Here is an 18,193-nt window from a genome sequence, read left to right on the forward strand (position 1 = left end):
AGGGCAGGTGCTCTATTCACTGCGCCACCTAGCTGCCCCTCTCAGCTTATTTTAGTGTAGTTTTCTCAGAGGGTTGCTGGGAGAACCAGCATTCCCTAATCACTCTTCTTGCAGGAGCCAGCAAGAAGGGGAAGCAACTACCCCTATGTCTTGATAGGGTCAATTGACACAAGCACAGTTTACACACTCCCCTAAATCCCCTCAAGCCTCAATGGGGGCCGACTGAGGCACACACAGGGTTCTCCATGGTTTTTCCCCCATGGGTTCCCCGTGGTTCCCCACCCCCTCAGTGACAAGTGCCCACCTTCTTTATAGGACAACAGAAAAAGAAGGAATCTTGCCAACATCACAGGTTAACTTTAGCAATATCATCATTTTGCACAAGTATAGTAAATATTATATTATGTCACCCCTTATCTCATGGCACAGCCTCAGTAGGACTGTCTATCACTACAATTCTGGAAATTACTGTCTAGAATCCTTGGAACTATTCTGGGAACTATTATCGAACACCTGGAAACTAGACATTCCTGAGAAACTAAACTCTAAAAAGGACAACAAAATCCTCCCTTACATACAGAGATCAAGAGACCTTGATCAAGGACAATCTTGTTAGACTGGGATACTATCAGTATATGGGCGTGTGGGTAGGTGTGTGTGCTTATATATACATATATATATATGTATAAATCATTCATTGTATGGTCATGTAGCATGGTATAGGTATATTTAAATTTAGGCCCTACAAAAAAATTCAGAACCTGTTATAATAATATTTCAAATCCTCATAAATTGTTCACCACAAAATTATTATTGGTTTTTGTTTTACTTATTTATGCACATATTATTTCTTCTCCCACAGGGACAGCATGGTGTAGTGGACTGAGAGGTAGCCCTGGAGTTAGAAAGACCTGGGTTCAAGTCTTGTTTATGACACATATTGTATGGCTACATGACCCTGGGCAAGTCACTTACCCTTTCATATGCTCTAGACTAGTGGTGTCAAATCCAAATAGGAATAGAGACTATTAATCAGTACATAAAGATCCCTGCAGGCTGTATATTGACTTAGTTTTAAAATGTGATATTATCTATAACTAATTATATTGTTATTTATTTTATTAATTATGTCCCAATTACATTTTAATCTGGTTCAGGTCACACCTGGGAATGCTGTGTTCTGTATGAAGCTGCTGCGTTTGATACCTCTGCTGTGGGAGCATATAAAGAATAGGCGTCAACCTGCTTTGGTAAAAGGAATTTCATCATCTGTGAGTTCCCTAAATAAAATCACAAGTCTGGTCTCTAGCCCTTATGGATAAGATTTTGCTTCTTGTTTTACACATTCATTTGATCTCACTGTTTTCTTGACTATTTTTAAATTTACAATTTTAAAAAATTGTGTTTATTGGGGCAGCTAGGTAGCGCAGTAAATAGAGGACCAGCCCTGGAGTCAAGAGGACCTGAGTGCAAATATGGCCTCAGACATTTAATATGTACTAGCTGTGTGACCTTGGGCAAGTCACTTAACCCCAACTGCCCTGCCTTCCCCCCTCCAAAAAAAAAAAAAGAAAATGACTACGGGGAGGCTAGGTGGCAAAGTGAATAGAGCACCAGCCCTGGAGTCAGGAGGATCTGAGTTCAAATCCGGCCTCAGACACTTATCACAAAAACTAGCTGTATGACCTTGGGTAAGTCACTTAACCCCAATTGCCCTCCAAAAAGTGAGGAAAAAATTGTGTTTATTAAAGAAAAGGGGAGTAGACTTGTTTTGCTTGATTGCAGAAAACAGAAGAGAGGAAATTACAAAATAATTGTTGAATTGAATATTTCATTTACATCATTTCTATCATAAGAGAAATGTGAATGTTTTTGATGGAGTTACATATAAAGGCAGCATAAACAATACAGTCATAGTAACAAACATAAACTTATTCTGGGCTAAGCCCGATCCCCTTGTAGTTATGGTATGATAGAGGAACAAAATGAGTTATTTGTAGCTATCTATCTATCAACAGCTAACCAAAAGAGATTTATTTAGCCAAAGCAAGAGAAGGATATTCAACATGGATAGACATTGCGCACACCTTGAGTTGATTTAGCTGAGGGACATCCCTTCCCTGAATTATCCATTATAACATAATCTAATAGCCAAGCCCCAGGTCTCTCTCCCTCACCCCCAAACCCCAATTTGTAGTTGCTTGGTATTCGGGTCAAAGTAATATAAATGGTCTGAGCCTTTAGTCCCATGATGAAACCACATCTCTAAAAAGGTTTTAATACCTTATAAGGAAAAAATAGTCTAACTTGCACAAGGGGAAGGATTAAGACATTGCTCCTAATGCAACACCAAAGATGAAACTTACTAAATGCAGTTATAGGCTTACCTGACGATGTAACCTGATTCAAACTCTGAAGGCTCCAAGGTGGTTTTCCACTCAAGCGGCTCTTTGAAAACAAACTCTGCCTCTTGCGAGTATTTAACACTGAAGGTCTCCACAAACTTGATAATGTCATTTAGAATGGCTTCATTTAAAGGCGTTAGTTCTAAGGTGCCAGTTCCAAATCCAGCAGCGGTCCATTGAGCTGCCCTTGTCAGTGCCACCCCCATGGAATCAGGTGATGGGAAGACTTGAACCTTAACAAACAAACTACACCAAGGAATTAAAAAGACACAACATACTACTGGTCCTGCCTGCTTGAGGGAACACTCCTATTTTTAATCTACAAAGAAAGAAGAAATATAACCCACTACCACCACCACCCCAAACCTCCATTCTGTTTCTCAACAAAGACACAACAGCAAACAATAATTCATTGTGAAGGATGATTCTTTTTACCAATAGAGTAAAATGTTTGCTAAGGTTCCTTCTAACTTTGAAATTCTATAAATATGGATTTAGTACAAGGTGGTAATCAAATCAGCTATAGCATGGGTAACCACTGACTAGCATATGAAACACTTTCTAATTTTCTTCTGGATTAGGGAAGGGTATGGATATGTGATTTCATTAGCATAGGGGAATTTACAGTGTGGAAATGCCTTCCACCAATACAGACCAGAAACTCATCTGTAACTTTTAGTCTTATAGCAGGGGTTCTTAACCTGGGGTTTATGAATAGATTCCAAGGGGTCTATGAACATGGAGGGTTAAAAAAAATCTTTATTTTCACTAATCTCTAACTAAAATTTAGTATTTACTTCAATTATGAATGCAGGAAATAAAATATTATTCTGAAAATAGGTCCATAGGCCTCACCAGACTGTCAAAGGGGTTCAAGACACCCATGAAGAGAGGATGTCATGGACCCCTCGGCTTAAATGCTTACCTAGGATCCTAAGCAATTAAGTGACCTGCCCATGGTCAGATATGGAACCAGGTCTTCTGAACTCCAAGGTCAGCTCTTTATCCACTAGGCCACCTTTCCTCTACTTTCATGCCATTATGAAACTAATAATCTTCTTATTCCTTGCCCCTGGGTCCTAAAGCTAAGCCTAAGAGGTATGACTCCAAGGTTGAATGAAAAGAACCAAAGACAGCTGGTCCATTTGAGCTATTAGAGAATACTTAGGAGTTGGGTTATCACATCCGAAATGAAGTAGCAAGTCATGCAATCATGCTGTTAAAGAAAGTCTTTTTATTTAGTATTTTGATAAGAATTTTCTCCCTTCTTAGCACTTTAGTAAATTAACAATGCAATGATGATTGACATTTACAATGACAATTCTGAAACACATGATTCTACATTTCATTCAGCTTGATTTAGTGAGAATAAAAGTTCAGAAGAGTTTTGGTGGGGTTTTGTCTTCTAATTTCCTTGAAAGTCAGTAATTATAGAAGATATTTACAAAAGGTAGTTAATGGTAATAACTATTACTACTACTACTTCTGCTACTACTACTACTACTACAGCTAGCTAGCTAGCTAGCATTTATTTAGCACCTTAGTCTTTTGATAATCACAATAAACCAGATATAGGGGCTGAAATTATCTCCATTTCACAGAAACTGTGTCAGATAGAGGTTAAGTGACTTACCCAGGGTCACACAGCTAGTGTCTAAAGGCTGTATTTGAAGGTCTTGCTGACTCCAACACTTAGTTGCCTAGTAAATAGAACAATTAACTCCTCAGAGCATTTTACTCCCTATTCATACGATAAAAGAGTTCACTGTAATTCAGAATTCTCAAGACATTACTTGGAATTTCTAATTAAAATGAAAGCTCTTAAAACCTGGATGACCCAGAATAGTGGTTTTAAAAAAGTCTATTATTCAAAGAATAATTTTATAATCCTCTGCTTCATTTTGGCTAACCAGAGCTAGTTTAAGATAAGAATAAAGGACAGAAAGTTTACTGACCTGCCATGTTGATTAAAAAAATAATAAATCATACTTGTTTCTTTAAACCACTAGGTGGCAAAATGGATGGAGCACCAGACCCAGGTGGAGTTAGGAGACCCACGTTCATATTTGGACTCAGGAACTTACTAGCTGTGTGACTCTGGGCAAGATGTTTAACTTCTGTCTGCCTTAGTTTCCTCATCTGTAAAATGATAGCACTATCTCTAACGATGTTCTGAGGATAAAACAAAGTGCTTTGTGAACCTTAAATGCTATTATTATTATTACCAAGCAAAATTGGGGTGGTAGCAATTCACTTTCCTCCCCAAGATCTCACAGAAGAAAATGTCTGTTTGGAAATATAAGACAAAAATTAAGAATTAACTTATCCCAAATTCCTGGGATATTTCATAAGTAAAAAAATTACCTAGAAAATATATGACTTGGAGATTTTTCTTCTGCATTCCAGACAAGCTGTTAGCACATGGAATTCTACATTTAAAAAAAGAAGGTGATTAAAATCTACCATATTTGAGTAAAATTTGATAGTGATTGTTTTGATCTTCCTACATCTTCTTTCTATTTTATTTTAAAAGGCAGGCTTCTAAAACACCTGTGTATTTAAGGCACTTTGTAAATAGTTACTCTTATTAGAGTCACAGGTAAGATAAGTGCATTATAGAGCATAAGCATTCTTCAGAGGTAATGTAGCTATCAGATAGAGTACATGACTTGCAGTCAGGGAGACCTGGGTTCATATCCTCCATCTGATTCTAGCAGTGTCTATCTTGGCAAGTCATTTAACCTCTATTTCCCTAAACTGCCTAAGTCACAGACAAACCCCTCCTTTCTTGGATTCATTATGCATTCAGAGTAAAAACGAAATACACGATTCTATAATTTAGAATTATATAAAAAAAATCTAGGTTCTACCTAAAATGAGCCATTAATCCCGTTCCTTGTTTTCTTTGATAATAAAATGAACACAATAGTATTTGTTCACCAGATATTTTCAAGATTCACTTCCCCAAAAAGGTGCTTTCCAAATTTTTCATTTACTACAAATAACAGGAGGCCTAATCCAGAAGCTAACTCATGCGTGACTCCTATTACTCAACTGAGCTTAACACCTAAATGTTGCAGAACGGAATCCTCCATAAAATTTGAAGATATGTGTACTGTATTACATCCAGACACTCACTGCCAGGAGGCCAGCTTGGGACATTTAAAGAAATAGAAATGGTTACACGGAGAACAGAAGGTGGACTTCTCAGGGATAGAATTGAAGGAACGAGAAAAGTAGGAAGGGTGGGAAAGGATATCAGAACCTAGAGAGGTTCGCAGATGGGTGGAAGGAGCGCAGGGTTGGGACCTGGGATGGAAGAGGTTGGTAGACGAAGGGCAAGGCTATAGAAGAGCCAGGCCGTCAGGAATGGAATTCAGGAAGACTTCTGAGGGCCTGGGGTTACAGGGAAGTAAGCGAAGTCTATAGGACACCGGGTGAAATTAGCACTCGGGGACCAAGAGCTGGAGGACCAGAGGCCAAAGGAGGGCCGATTTGGGGAAAATGGGGCAAGGGTAAGGGAAGGGTGGGGATTCGGGAGGAGTGGGCTCTAAAGGAAATGGGGGGGAGGGTACAGAATTGAGGTCAGATGGGATGTGGCTGAAGGTGGGAAGGGAGGGGCTCCGTGATAGGCGTGTCCTTAGGAAAGAGGGCGTGAGAAGGGGGCGGGACTGGGAAGGGGGAGTGAGTTCACCTTGTGGGAGAACTTCCAAGGGAGGGCTGGGGGAGAGAGAGGGGCGGGTCCTCCAATGGGATGGACTAAGTTTGGCTTGGAAAAGTGGTCAGAATGTGCACCAAAGCTGGCAGGGTCAGGAAGCGCGCGGGGAGATTCGGATGCGGGAAGCCCCATTTCCCCCTTCCGCCTCCCCCTAGTCCCAGCCCCTAGAATGGTCAGCGACCCCGAGGAGGCGGCGAGAAGCCGCCCGTGGCCCTCCCCGCCCCAATCCCCCGAAGCCCGCAGTCCCTACTCACTCACCTGTGGCCAGAAAGCAGGAGCGGGGCCCACCTGTGCCCTCTAACCAACCTACACCCCAACCAGCTCCGGGGAGTTACTCGCTCCCGGACCTCCGCTCAGCAGCCGCGGTTGCTAAGTCGCGGGGGAAACACTGCAGCCTGGGCGCTGCTAGGAGACCCCGCCTGCCCGGGGGGCACCTGGGGGAGGGGCTCCATGAGATTCCCCGCCCCCTGGGCAAACACCGGGAGACCAGGAGGCCCCTGCCTGCTCCCTGGGAGGGGTGGGCATCCTCAGGGGCCAAGGTGAACCCGGGAGCTTAGCAAACTAAGTGCAAGACCCTCCCGACCCCAGCCGGCTTCCCCGCCTGGGCCAGGACCTCAGAAGTCTCACTATTGCCCCGTGGATGCTTTGATACTTGGATGCTGGTCTGCGGCTTGTATCCGCCCCATGGCATGTGACCTCCTAAGGCTAAGGTCTGTTTTGTTTCGTTCCTGGCGGGCACATGGTGGGCATTTAACAAACGTTTGTTACGGTGGGCCTTTCTTGGTCTCTCTCCGCTCTCCCCCACCAGCCCCTTTCCTCTAATTACACTGCGTTGGCTTCTCCATTAGAATGTAAGCTCTTTGAGGACAGGGATTCTATTAGCCTTTCTTTGTATTCTTTGCACTTAATCAGAGTCTAGCACATGATAAGGCTTTAATAAATGCTTGTCGACTATCTGATTGGCTAAATTGGAGGACCGGAGCAAAAAGGGGAAGGGCAGGTAACTTTGGTCAATAATTCTGTGAGCTTCTATTGTTCACTCTTGGAGCTAACAACCTATTTCCTTCTCATCCTTTGTGTAGCTGGTCCACTACACGTTTTTCTGTAAAATTTCATAGAAGGTGAACCCAGTGTACGGGTAGCTTCCCTCTTGTGACGTTAACATCTCAGAGCTACCAAGCTCACTCACATTACCAGCCTACCTCCTTTTCTGGCCATACATATGTTTGGGGTCTTTTCTGCCAATATTGGAAACCACGTTGCTGTTGGTAACATGCTTCTACCTTACTTACTTGCCCTTAGAGTCATCTAAAATTTGCTTCTTTTGTGATCATGGCATCATGTAATCCATACATCATGTACAGCCATACAGATTCGCTTTAAGAATCTCATGATTTAATAGATGGGCATTAGTGAATAGATTCTGCCTTGGGATGGTTGGGTACTGAACAATATTCTAAATGTGATTCAGTCTCTTCTGAGATGAATGGAATGTGCCACATTGCCTATCATTAATCTGACCAAAATGTGCTTTTAGGCACTTGGTTTTTCCTTTGTGGAGTGCTCCTTGGATCATTTCTTTGTGGCTGTGGGTTTCCCTGAAGAGGATCCATGATATTCTGAAGGTCTTTGCAGCCAGTATTATAACACCTGAAAATACCTGGTGAAGTTAAGGACCATGGTGGCCCATAAAACACATGCCAATAACCCTAAACTAAGGCAAATAGCAAGTTATAGTAACAACCCAGTAAATAGAGGGTCTAAAAAATTCTAGAAATAATAGCCTCCTTACTGGTCACTGGCCTTCCTGCCTCCAGTCTGTCAGCTTTCTAATTCATCCTTCATACAAGTAACTTTCCCAATGAAGTGCTAAAGTCATGTTACTCTACTCAAGAACTTTCAGTTCTCTGCTTCTTACTGAATAGAGCAAACCTATCTGCTCAGACTTACTTACTCCTGGTACCCTCCATGTATTCTACTTTCTAGCCAAAGTGGACCACTGTCTAGCTCAGGTCTCATCACCATGCTTTGTTTATATTCTCCCCAGCCCAATTATTGAAGAGGAGACATCTTCCCCATAAAAAAAAACCTTCCTTGATCCCCCAAATAAAAATTAGCTATCTTTGCTCAAATTTCTCATAGGGTTTGACTCTGACCTCCCTTCTTAACAATCCAATTTTAAGTTCTTAAAGAGTGTCTGTGTCACAGTGCCTGGCACATAGCAAGCACTTAAATGTTTCCTATCTGCCTCTCTGATCACATCGGTTAATCTCTCTGGACCTCATTTTCTCATGCTTTAATAATATTTTTGCATCGCCTACCTCATTGTTATCATGTAGACACTATTTTTTACAAATTGTAAAGTGACATATTTATATTTATTATCTATCTGCCTTTGTTTCAGTCTGTCATCTATCTAATAATTTAGATCTCTCTATTCCCTTCATCCTTATATACACTTTAGCTTCTTCTGTATCATAGTACTGAGTGAAATTCAGATCTAAAAAAATGATATCCTCTCTCCAGCTTTAAAAAAAGAATACCTAAACACAGTGGTTTTCACATTTTTTTGGACCAGATCTTTGATTGATCAATGTAGGGAACTCTCAATAAGGAAACTTCTATTAAAGCAGATAGTAAGTTCTCTGCAACATTTATTCTTAGAGTCTCTTTCAGGGCATTGAGAGGTTAAGTGACTTACTTGTCCAGGATCATCAAATAGTATGTTGTCTGAGGCAGGACTTGAACCCATAGCTTCCTGTCTCCAAGACCAGCTTTCTGTCCACAGTGCCATATTACTTCCCAACATGTTTGCATTTCATAAATTGTATTTCAATAAATTGTTTATTATTTATTAATAATTATTAAATAAATGTAATAAATTGTATTTAGTAAATATTTGTTAAATTGAATTGTTGGATTTCCTTATTCCTACTCTAAATTGTCATTTCATGGTCTATAATTGCCTTATAAGATATGCTTAGTAATAATCACACTATCTAATAGCTATATTTTTCTAAAAGTGGCTTTTTCTGATTTTAATAAGGTATGTCTGTTATCTCCATCACCAGTAGGGAGTGCTTTGGCTCTTAGCCAAGCTGCCTGATCTCATATATGGCAATTGTTTGTCAATCATCCATTAGGTCTGACCCCCATTAAAAATGTATGGGGTAGGGGCAGCCAGGTGACTCAGCGAGTAAGAGCACCGGCTCCAGTGTCGGGATGACCTGGATCAAATCTGGGCTCAGATACTCAGCACCACACCCAGAAATAACTGGCTGTGTAACCTTGAGCAAGTTACTTAACCCCGATTGCTTTAAAAAAAAAATGTATGGGGTTGATATCAGTCTATGAGTATGCATGTGTCTACCTTGAATCAAATCTCTTGGTTTGTATCTTTACCTGTTTAGTCATTCTCTTTTTTCCCTTTGACATCTTTCAATCAAATGGGTCTATGACAGTCATTATCTAAGTAAGCAGTTCAATTTGCTAAAATAAAAGGTAATAAAAACAGAAGCATTACTTTCATGTACAACAGACTCTACACTCCTTTTAATCCCAGGATCACTCTTGCCCTTCCCCCAAGCCAGGTAAAAATAAAAACCTTTTAGAACTCTTGTCCATTTTCCCTTATTCACAAACTCCATGGTCAGTCTGGGTCACAGGATTGTATGAATCAATATCTAGCCATAAATGTTACAGCTCCTATTAAAACCAAAGTTGGATTAAATTAATCTCCAACCCATTGTCTCTACCAAACTTGGAGCAATCCATGGCAACTTTTATTGATTTTCATGGTGACTGCTAAACAGGACAGGAGGAAATTGGCTGCAGGGTCTCAGGATGATCTAGCTGGGCAGAAATAGACGTAGACTAGTTGCTACCACCATTGTTCATGACAGTTGGCTTCTGCTAGGGCAGCAGGAAGTTTCTGTACCAGGGACTTCACTTGAGTGAAAGATATGGTCCTTCCTTCACCAGCTTGCTCTTCCTCCCTTCCCTCCCCGCCTTCTCCCCACCCCACCCCATGCCTCTATGCCATGTTGTTATCTATCCCCTGGCTTTTCTACCTTCAAAGACCAAATGGATATAGGCTCTTACTCATACGTCCCCTGCCCACCAAGGTCCTCAATCCAACCAAAGCTTACATTGTGACACCATCAACAATTGCCTTGCCCCCGAGTATGCTCATCACAAGGCTGGGGTGCTAGGAGAAACTCTGCTACATCAACAATTAGATTTCTTGGTAGGTACTCAAAGATGTTAAATCCTGGAGGTAAATTTTTCAAACCCTGGGGATAGAGGTTAGGAAAGAGAGCCTAACAGAGTCAACTCTATAAAATGAATCAGTCACCATAGCCCCTACTCCTCCTTCATTAAACATGTTAAACATTATATCTTTTTGTGGGAAAATTGGAATTCTAGTGCACTGTTGGTGGAGTTGTGAGCTGATCCAGCCATTCTGGAGAGCAATTTGGATCTATGCCTAAAGGGATATAAAACTATGTATACACTTTGATCCAGCAATACCACTGTATCCCAAAGAGATCATAAAGAAGGGAAAAGGACCCACATGTACAAAAATATGTACAGCAGCTCTTTTTGTGGTGGCAAAGAACTAGAAATTGAGGAGAAGCTCGTCAATTGGGAATGGTTGAACAAATTGTGGTATGTGAATGTAATGGAATATTATTGTGCCATAAGAAATGATGAGTCAGATTTCAGAAAAATCTGGAAAGATTTACATGAACTGATGCTAGTGAAGTGAGCAGAACCAGGAGAATATTATACACAGTAATAGCAACATTAGGCAATGATCAACTTTGATAAACTTAGCTCTTCTCAGCAATACAGTGATCAAAGAAAGTTCCAAAAGACTCATGATGGAAAATTCTACCTATATGCAGAGAAAGAATTGTGGAGTTTGAATGCAGATCAAATCATACTATTTTCTCTTTTTTTCTTTTTCATGCTTCTTTCCCCTTTTGTTCTGATTCTTTCACAACGTGATAATGTGGAAATATGTTTAATATATATTATATATAACATGTATAATATATAATTAGATTGCTTGCTGTCTTGGGGAGGAGGAAAGGGAGAAAAAAATGGAACTCGAAATCTTATAAAACTTAATGTTGCAGGGGCGGCCAGGTGGCTTAGCGAGTAAGAGCACTAGCTCCAGTGTTGGGATGACCTGGGGATCAAATCTGGGCTCAGACACTCAGCACCACACCCAGAAATAACTGGCTGTGTAACCTTGAGCAAGTTACTTAACCCTGATTGCTTAAAAAAAAAGTTAATGTTGAAAATTATCTTTACATGTAATTGGAAATAATGAAATACTATTAAGTGGAGGAAAATTAAGCATTGTATCTTTTTTTTAAAAAAGAGGACACAAGGAGAGATCTATCTCTCCAGAAAGCATATGTAAACTGTTTTATACAACTACAATAATCGGATTGAAACAGTCACACAGTTATTTTTGCATCTGGTAATGAAAGGACAGTCCAATGCCAGAAAGATTATTTAGATCTCCCAAAGATTAGCTTAGTTGATTGTCATGTAATTGGTCATTAATGCCATTGAAAACTAAATGAACTGACCTAAAGCAGTCTGGAAAATTGATTGAAAAAACTGTGAGCATAATCTGGTGAAGAGAAAATTTTGGTGAAACTCAATAGCATATTCAAGCATTTGAAGGGCCATGACTTGAAAGATTTGTTGTTTTACCCCAGACAGCACAATTAGAAACAATGAGTAGAAGTTGTCAAATGAAGTATTTGTCAGACTGACCACTTGCCAGGGATGCATTCCTGCTAGGATATAAGTACATGCCTAGTAACGATATCAGTCAACCAACAATCATTTAATAATTACCCCCCATGTGACTGTTGGTCTGACCTTTGTTTGAAGACCTCTGTGAAAGGGAGCCCACTACCTCCTGAAGCAGCACATTTCACTTTTAGATAGTTACATTATAAGCATGGTTTTCATTAAGCAGAACCCAAACCTACCACTCTGCAACATCCACCTGGACTATTTCTTCCATCCCTGGACTGCTCACATTGGACATAATCTCCTGTGGCCTCTCTCTGATTACCTGGTTCTTTCCTTTTAAGGTGTCCCAGGCCTTAAATGTCTTCATTCTTCTCCAGGATGGGACTTTCTCTGACAAGCTCCTTTATCTTCTCCTCACCTCCTTTGCAGCTCCCCTTTATGTATTAGAATTATTAGCCATTAGAATGCATGCTTCCTCATATTTGATTATGATCCTATAAGGGACATTTCATTTTTATCTTTGTATCACTAGTGCCTAACAGAGGGCTTGGCATGTAGTAGATGATTAATAAATGATTATTGGTGATGGATATCATTACTAGGCACAGAGGCCAAAGAGGTCAAAGACAGAGGGAAAGGTCCTAGATATGCAAAAAATCATTTGTAGCTTTACTCTTTAGAGTAGCAAAGCACTGGAAGGAATCCAGGTGTTCATTGACTGAAGAATGGCTGAACAAATTATGGCATAGGAACATAGTAAAATATATTGCATTATAAGAAATGACAGAAGTTAAGAATATAGAGAAACAGGAAAATTTGTATGAACTGAGAGAAAAAGAGGAGGAGAAGGAGCAGGAGGAAGAGAAAGAGGAGAAAGAAGAGGAGGAAGAGAAAGAGGAGGAGAGCTCACAGATGACCACAATAACGTAAAGGAAACAACATGTAAAGACTTCTGGACACTAATAAATGCAGCCACCAGTGGTAACTTCAGAGAACCGATGGCTCATTATGTCTCTTATTCTAGGCATAAAAGTAAGTAGGGGACCATAGATGTCGAAAAAGATGTTTATTTTCAGTTAGGGCCATTGAATTGATTTGTTTTGCTTGGATATATTTATCCATAGCTCTGCCTGGTTTCAACTCCACAGAACAAAATGCACCCTTCTCCTTACTCCTTTTGTTTGTTATTTCTCCCATTAGACTATAAGATTCCTGAGGGCAGGGATAGTCTTTCTTTTTATTAACAGCATCCCTAGTACTGTTGGACAGTCCCTAGAACATAATTAATTGTTCTGTGAAGTTGGGATTCAATCAAAGGGCCACATTTGAGGACCTAATGGGCTACATGTGGCCTCAAGGCCCTGTAGGTTCCCTATCCCTGGCCTAGAACATAATAATAAATGTTTTTTGGATTGGATTGGCAAAGTTTTCCAGGGAAAGGAGAGAAAAATCATTGGAATAAATAAATATCATTGGAAAAATCATTGGATTGAGGGGGGGAGGGAAAGGCATAAAAAGATTTTAAAACAAAATAAAAGTGAATAAGGATGAAGACTAAAAACAAGTTACTAGTTTTGTCAATGTAGAGGTTGTTAGTGAGCTCAGAGACAACATTTTCTTTAGGGCCCTGAGGATAGAAACCAGGATCGTGGGGCTCAGGGACTGGTGCATGATACGAGAGCAAAGACAGTCAACAGAGACTACTGTTGCTAAAAGTAGAGCAGTGAAGAGAGATGAAAGTAGTACACTCAAGATAAGGGAGTTTCAATGTGCATTTCTGTGTTGTTTTTAAGAGAGGGGACACTGGAGCATAACCACATATAGAAAAAGAGGCAGTAAGTGACATGTGTAGCAACCATCTGAATTAAATTCCCCCTTCCCATCTGTGTAAGTTTACTGACACCCAAGATGTCGATACTGAATCTTTGCACCTCCCATCTGACCATATCTAGCTTGCCTCGGTTCCTAGAGCTTACATTCCAGACTCCCATAAATGCTGATCTTTGTGGCCTTGGACTTTCTTTTCATCACCAGAAGCATCCCCAGCTAAGATTCCTTTTAGCTTTGGCCCAGATACTTCCTTAGAGTTTCCCGCTGTCCCCCAGTAGCATACTGGACACAGCATTTATTAATGCTTGTTGTTGGAAATTTTAGAGTATGATGTTTTATGTTGGCAAAATTTGGGGGGTCTTTTGAGCTCTTCAAAGAATTGTTCTACCTCTTTTACCAATGCTGGGGTTTTTTTTTTTCATGGTTGTTTCAATCATCTCTTCACGTCCCCATTTAAGGTTTTCTTGGCAAAGATACTGGAGTGATTTGCCATTTCCTTCTCCAACTCATTGTACAGATGAGCAAACTGAGACAAACATGAGTCAGTGATTTGCCCAGGGTCAGATATGAAATCAGGCCTTTTTGCCTGCAAACCTGGCACTCTAGGCACTGTGCCACCTAGCTACCCAATGTAGGTTAAAGTACAATTATTTTCATGGTCATCTGTCTCATGAAAGAATACTGCAATGTGAGAAGACTAAGTATCTTTATGATTTTTTTTTTGTTGCCTTTAGATGTGTGATAAACACATCCTAAGTTGTTCCTCTTAGTTTCGTACCCATCTGAAAATATAAGTACATGATCTATTCTTTTATCCAAGTCATTCATAAAAATGTTAAACAGGACATGGCTGACCAAGCATTGATCCTGAGGTACCCCACTAAAGATCTCCTTCCCAGTGGACACAGAACCATTAATGACTACTCATTGAGTACAGTCATTCATTCAACCAGCTTTGAATCCATTTAACTGTTGTCTGGCCCACATCTCTCAATATTATTCACCAGAACAGCATGAGACACTTTGCCAAATGTTTTGCTAAAAATCGAGGTAAGCTATGTATGCTGACTGCCGTGATATACCAGTATAATGACCCTGACCAAGACAAAGGAAATAAACTGAGTCTTGTGAAGATCATACCGGTTCTTTGCGATCATCACTGCTTGTGATCTGGATGTTTCCTAAACGTCTCTTTTATAAGGCACTCTGGAATTGTTGTCAGGCAAACTCTCTGCTACTACCTTGTGTTATTTTTTTATTATCAAATGAAATAATATTTATAAAGTGCTTAACACAGCACTCCTGGCACATAATAGATGCCATATAAATGCTAGCTAGCTATTACTATTATCTGGGCAATCCAAGTCCGATGTAAAGGGGGTTAGGGAGTTGTCTCTCTAGCAAATCCAAAGTAATTTCCTTTCTGGAAGGAGCCCAAGCCCTTGGGGGCCTATATGGGTCTTTGGGCTGATGTGGGATTCACCAGAATTGGGGGGGGGAATGTCTCTCTAGCAGTCCCAAATTTGTTTTACTTCTGGTGGGAATAAATCTCTGAAGAGAAAGTGGGACTCACTGGAGAGAGAAAATTGTATCAACTGTTTATAGGCTACAATGAGTCCTTTGTGTTGATTTGGGTTGTGTGGGGTGACATAAGGGTTTTCCTATACCCACTATACATGGTTACCTTGAATGCCCCCTTTATTTCAATCCTCACAACACTGAGTTAGACCTGACACTTTATATATCAGAAAATGGAACTTCAGTTGATTAAGGAACTTAACCAGAGGTCACAGTGCTAATACTTGGCAAAGTTAAGACTTGAGCACAAGTCTTCTGACTCTCAGTCAAGTTACTCTTTACAAAGTTGTTATACTCTGATATATTCCAAATGTCAGTGTAAATCACAGGAAAGTTCTGTGACTGAAAAATTACCTTTTGGAGACATGGAATAAATATATTTTAAAGGAAGGAGAGAAATATTTCACTGACTTGCTGAAAATAATTGCCCCTCTTAGGAGAAGCTGTAGAGATTGTATGGTTGTCATTCATATCACAAATAAAATAAAACCCTCTGAATTTTAGAAAGTCATAGAATTTTGACAGCATGCCTACTTTCCTGTCTCCATATGTATGGCTCACTGCAAATGCAATGTACATGATAAAAAATGATAAATGCATTTGACTTTGAGAAAGAAATCAACTTCATTGATGCCATGAACCTCTAAACATTAGACCATAAGTGGAGGTGGAAATGACATCAGGAAATCATTTAGTTCAGCTTTTGCATTTTACAGAAGAGGAAACTAAAATCCATAAAGGTGAGTGACTTGTCCAAAGTTACATAGGTAGTACATGACAGAAATGAGATTCAAACCTAGGTCCTTTGGTTCAAAATACACTGCACCACTCTGCCTCTACATCAGATTTTAAGACAATTCGAAAAATTAAGGCCAGTCTCTATAGTATAAAACATAAAAGGCTGGTCTCTTACAGGTGTTTTTAGACAAAATTGATCTTTTCTTCAATTATCTAGATAATTGAACCTGAAACAAATTTGTTTGATTTGTCTCAAAATTTTTGGTTGAAAGCAATTTTATGGAGGAAGTACAATGTTTTATGTCTTTTATCTTTCCCCTTTCTAAGATTTACATTTAAATTGTTCTTGGCTATTTCTCTCCCTCCCTTGGCCTCCACCCTTTAAAACTACTTTGGGAAAATAATAATGAAAATTACTAATATATGGAACCTGAAGGTTGGTAAAAGGTAACACTACATTGGTATTGACTTTTTTTCTGTTTCTGAGTTTCTAGAAGTGGTCTGTAGGGTAAAAGAGTAGTTTAAAAATATTGTACATTAAGTAGTATTCTGTCTGCTCTGGAGAAAGAATTGGATACTTCTGGAATGTTGCACAATGGAATGAAGAAAAAAGTTATTTGATATAGAAAGGCTGTCTGGCCAAGAAGTGATTACTCCAGAAGTCCTCAAGGAGAAGAGAAGATTTAATGGGAGATTTGATATTTTGGAAAACAAACTGAGGATGAATAATATCCGGGTGATGTCTCACAATCACACCAAGGGAGATGCTAAAGGTTTCTTTTTCAAATGGCTTCCAGATGCCAAGTAAATCATGGTCCTCGGCTGAATGTGACTAAATTTTGGAAAGAAAAAATACATTAGGGGAGTAGTATTGTTTTGCACTTCTAAGTTAGTAATATTTTTAAGGAACAGTTAAGACTGTTATAACATTAACAATGAAAAATGCTTTTCAAAGATTCTTTCCCTTTAAAAGCAAGAGGAAGCCAAGGACTTGCTGGGGGAAAACCAGTCATTTATAACTTCTATGTGGTGTTTTTATAGAATGAAATATGTAGCTAAAGACTTTTTATGGTGGAGATGATCTTGTCTCCTTCATCGGCCAATGTACATCACTCGTCTGACAAGAATTTGAGAAGAAATTTCATCATTAAGTTCAGCCTGCAATTCTTGCAGTATGTGTATTTTTTCTTAAAAGAAATTCTCTATTAAACAACCTCCCCCCAAAGTTACATAACAATTCTAAGCTTACACTCTCTTGCCAAAAATGGGGAATTTTTCTGGTGGGCCATTCCAAGGAGGTCCTTTAAGTTATGAACACTGTGCACATTGGTAGTTAAATTCATTTCTACTCAGAATTTTCCAGCTTTCTTCTCCTCAAAGACATAAGGCAAAATTGGCATAATGAAAAGATTAGTTTTTGAGAGGAATTTGGTGAATGAGTGAAATACAGCAATCACCAAAAGGCAGTAGTTCCCAAATTTTTTTGATTCACCAACACTGGAGAGGAAGGGGGAAAATTCTGCTACTTAAGTTTTTAACATAAATTTACTTATCATATATATACACATACATACATATGTGTATATGTATGTATATATATGATAATACATATATATATATATATATAAGTGGTACCCCATCAAAAGCAATATTGCTCTCTTCTCATTAATTATTTGTTATTGTTGTTAAATTGTTTTCAATTGTGTCCAGGTCTTTGTGACCCCAGTTAGGGTTTTCTTGGCAAAGATACTGGAGTGGTTTACTGTTTCCCTCTCCAGCTGATTGTACAGATGAGGAAAACTGAGGCAAACAGGGTTAAGTGATTTGCCCTGGGTCACAAAGTAAGTGTCTGAAAGCCACATCTGAACTCAGGAAGATAAATCTTCCTGCCTCTGGGCCTGCAGCCTTGCTGCCCCCTCATTAATCATAAACCCTGGTAAAGTGTGTTTCACTGACTTGTTCACAATGACAGGTACTATTGGGTAGGGTAGGTGATCATGGGATCTCTTGCTAAGCTTAAGTAATTGGCAGGGAAAGAAAATTAAGCTTCATGGCATTGAGGTAACTTCCCCACTTCCCTCCTTTACCACCTTGTCTCCCTGCCTGAAATTAATTCCTCCCTGATAGAATCTTTACATTCTTTCAA

General features: G+C 39.6%; 1 protein-coding gene across 1 annotated transcript in view; it reads right to left on the minus strand.

Annotated features, from left to right (window-relative positions):
* Positions 1–6,553, minus strand: part of ODAD2 (outer dynein arm docking complex subunit 2) — a 217,122-nt gene extending 210,569 nt beyond the window's left edge. The window contains exons 1-2 of the mRNA XM_069086371.1: positions 6,382–6,553; positions 2,388–2,651 (exon numbers count right to left, since the gene is read on the minus strand). Of these exons, the coding sequence (XP_068942472.1) occupies positions 2,388–2,611 (224 nt within the window). The 5' untranslated portion in view covers positions 2,612–2,651; positions 6,382–6,553. The remainder of the gene's footprint in view (positions 1–2,387; positions 2,652–6,381) is intronic.
* Positions 6,554–18,193: the final 11,640 nt, after the last annotated feature.

Source organism: Petaurus breviceps, unplaced genomic scaffold (genome assembly GCF_028583685.1).
Source record: "Petaurus breviceps papuanus isolate PSGF00001 unplaced genomic scaffold, PetGlider_PUasm1.0 178, whole genome shotgun sequence".
Classification (NCBI taxonomy): Eukaryota; Metazoa; Chordata; class Mammalia; order Diprotodontia; family Petauridae; genus Petaurus; species Petaurus breviceps.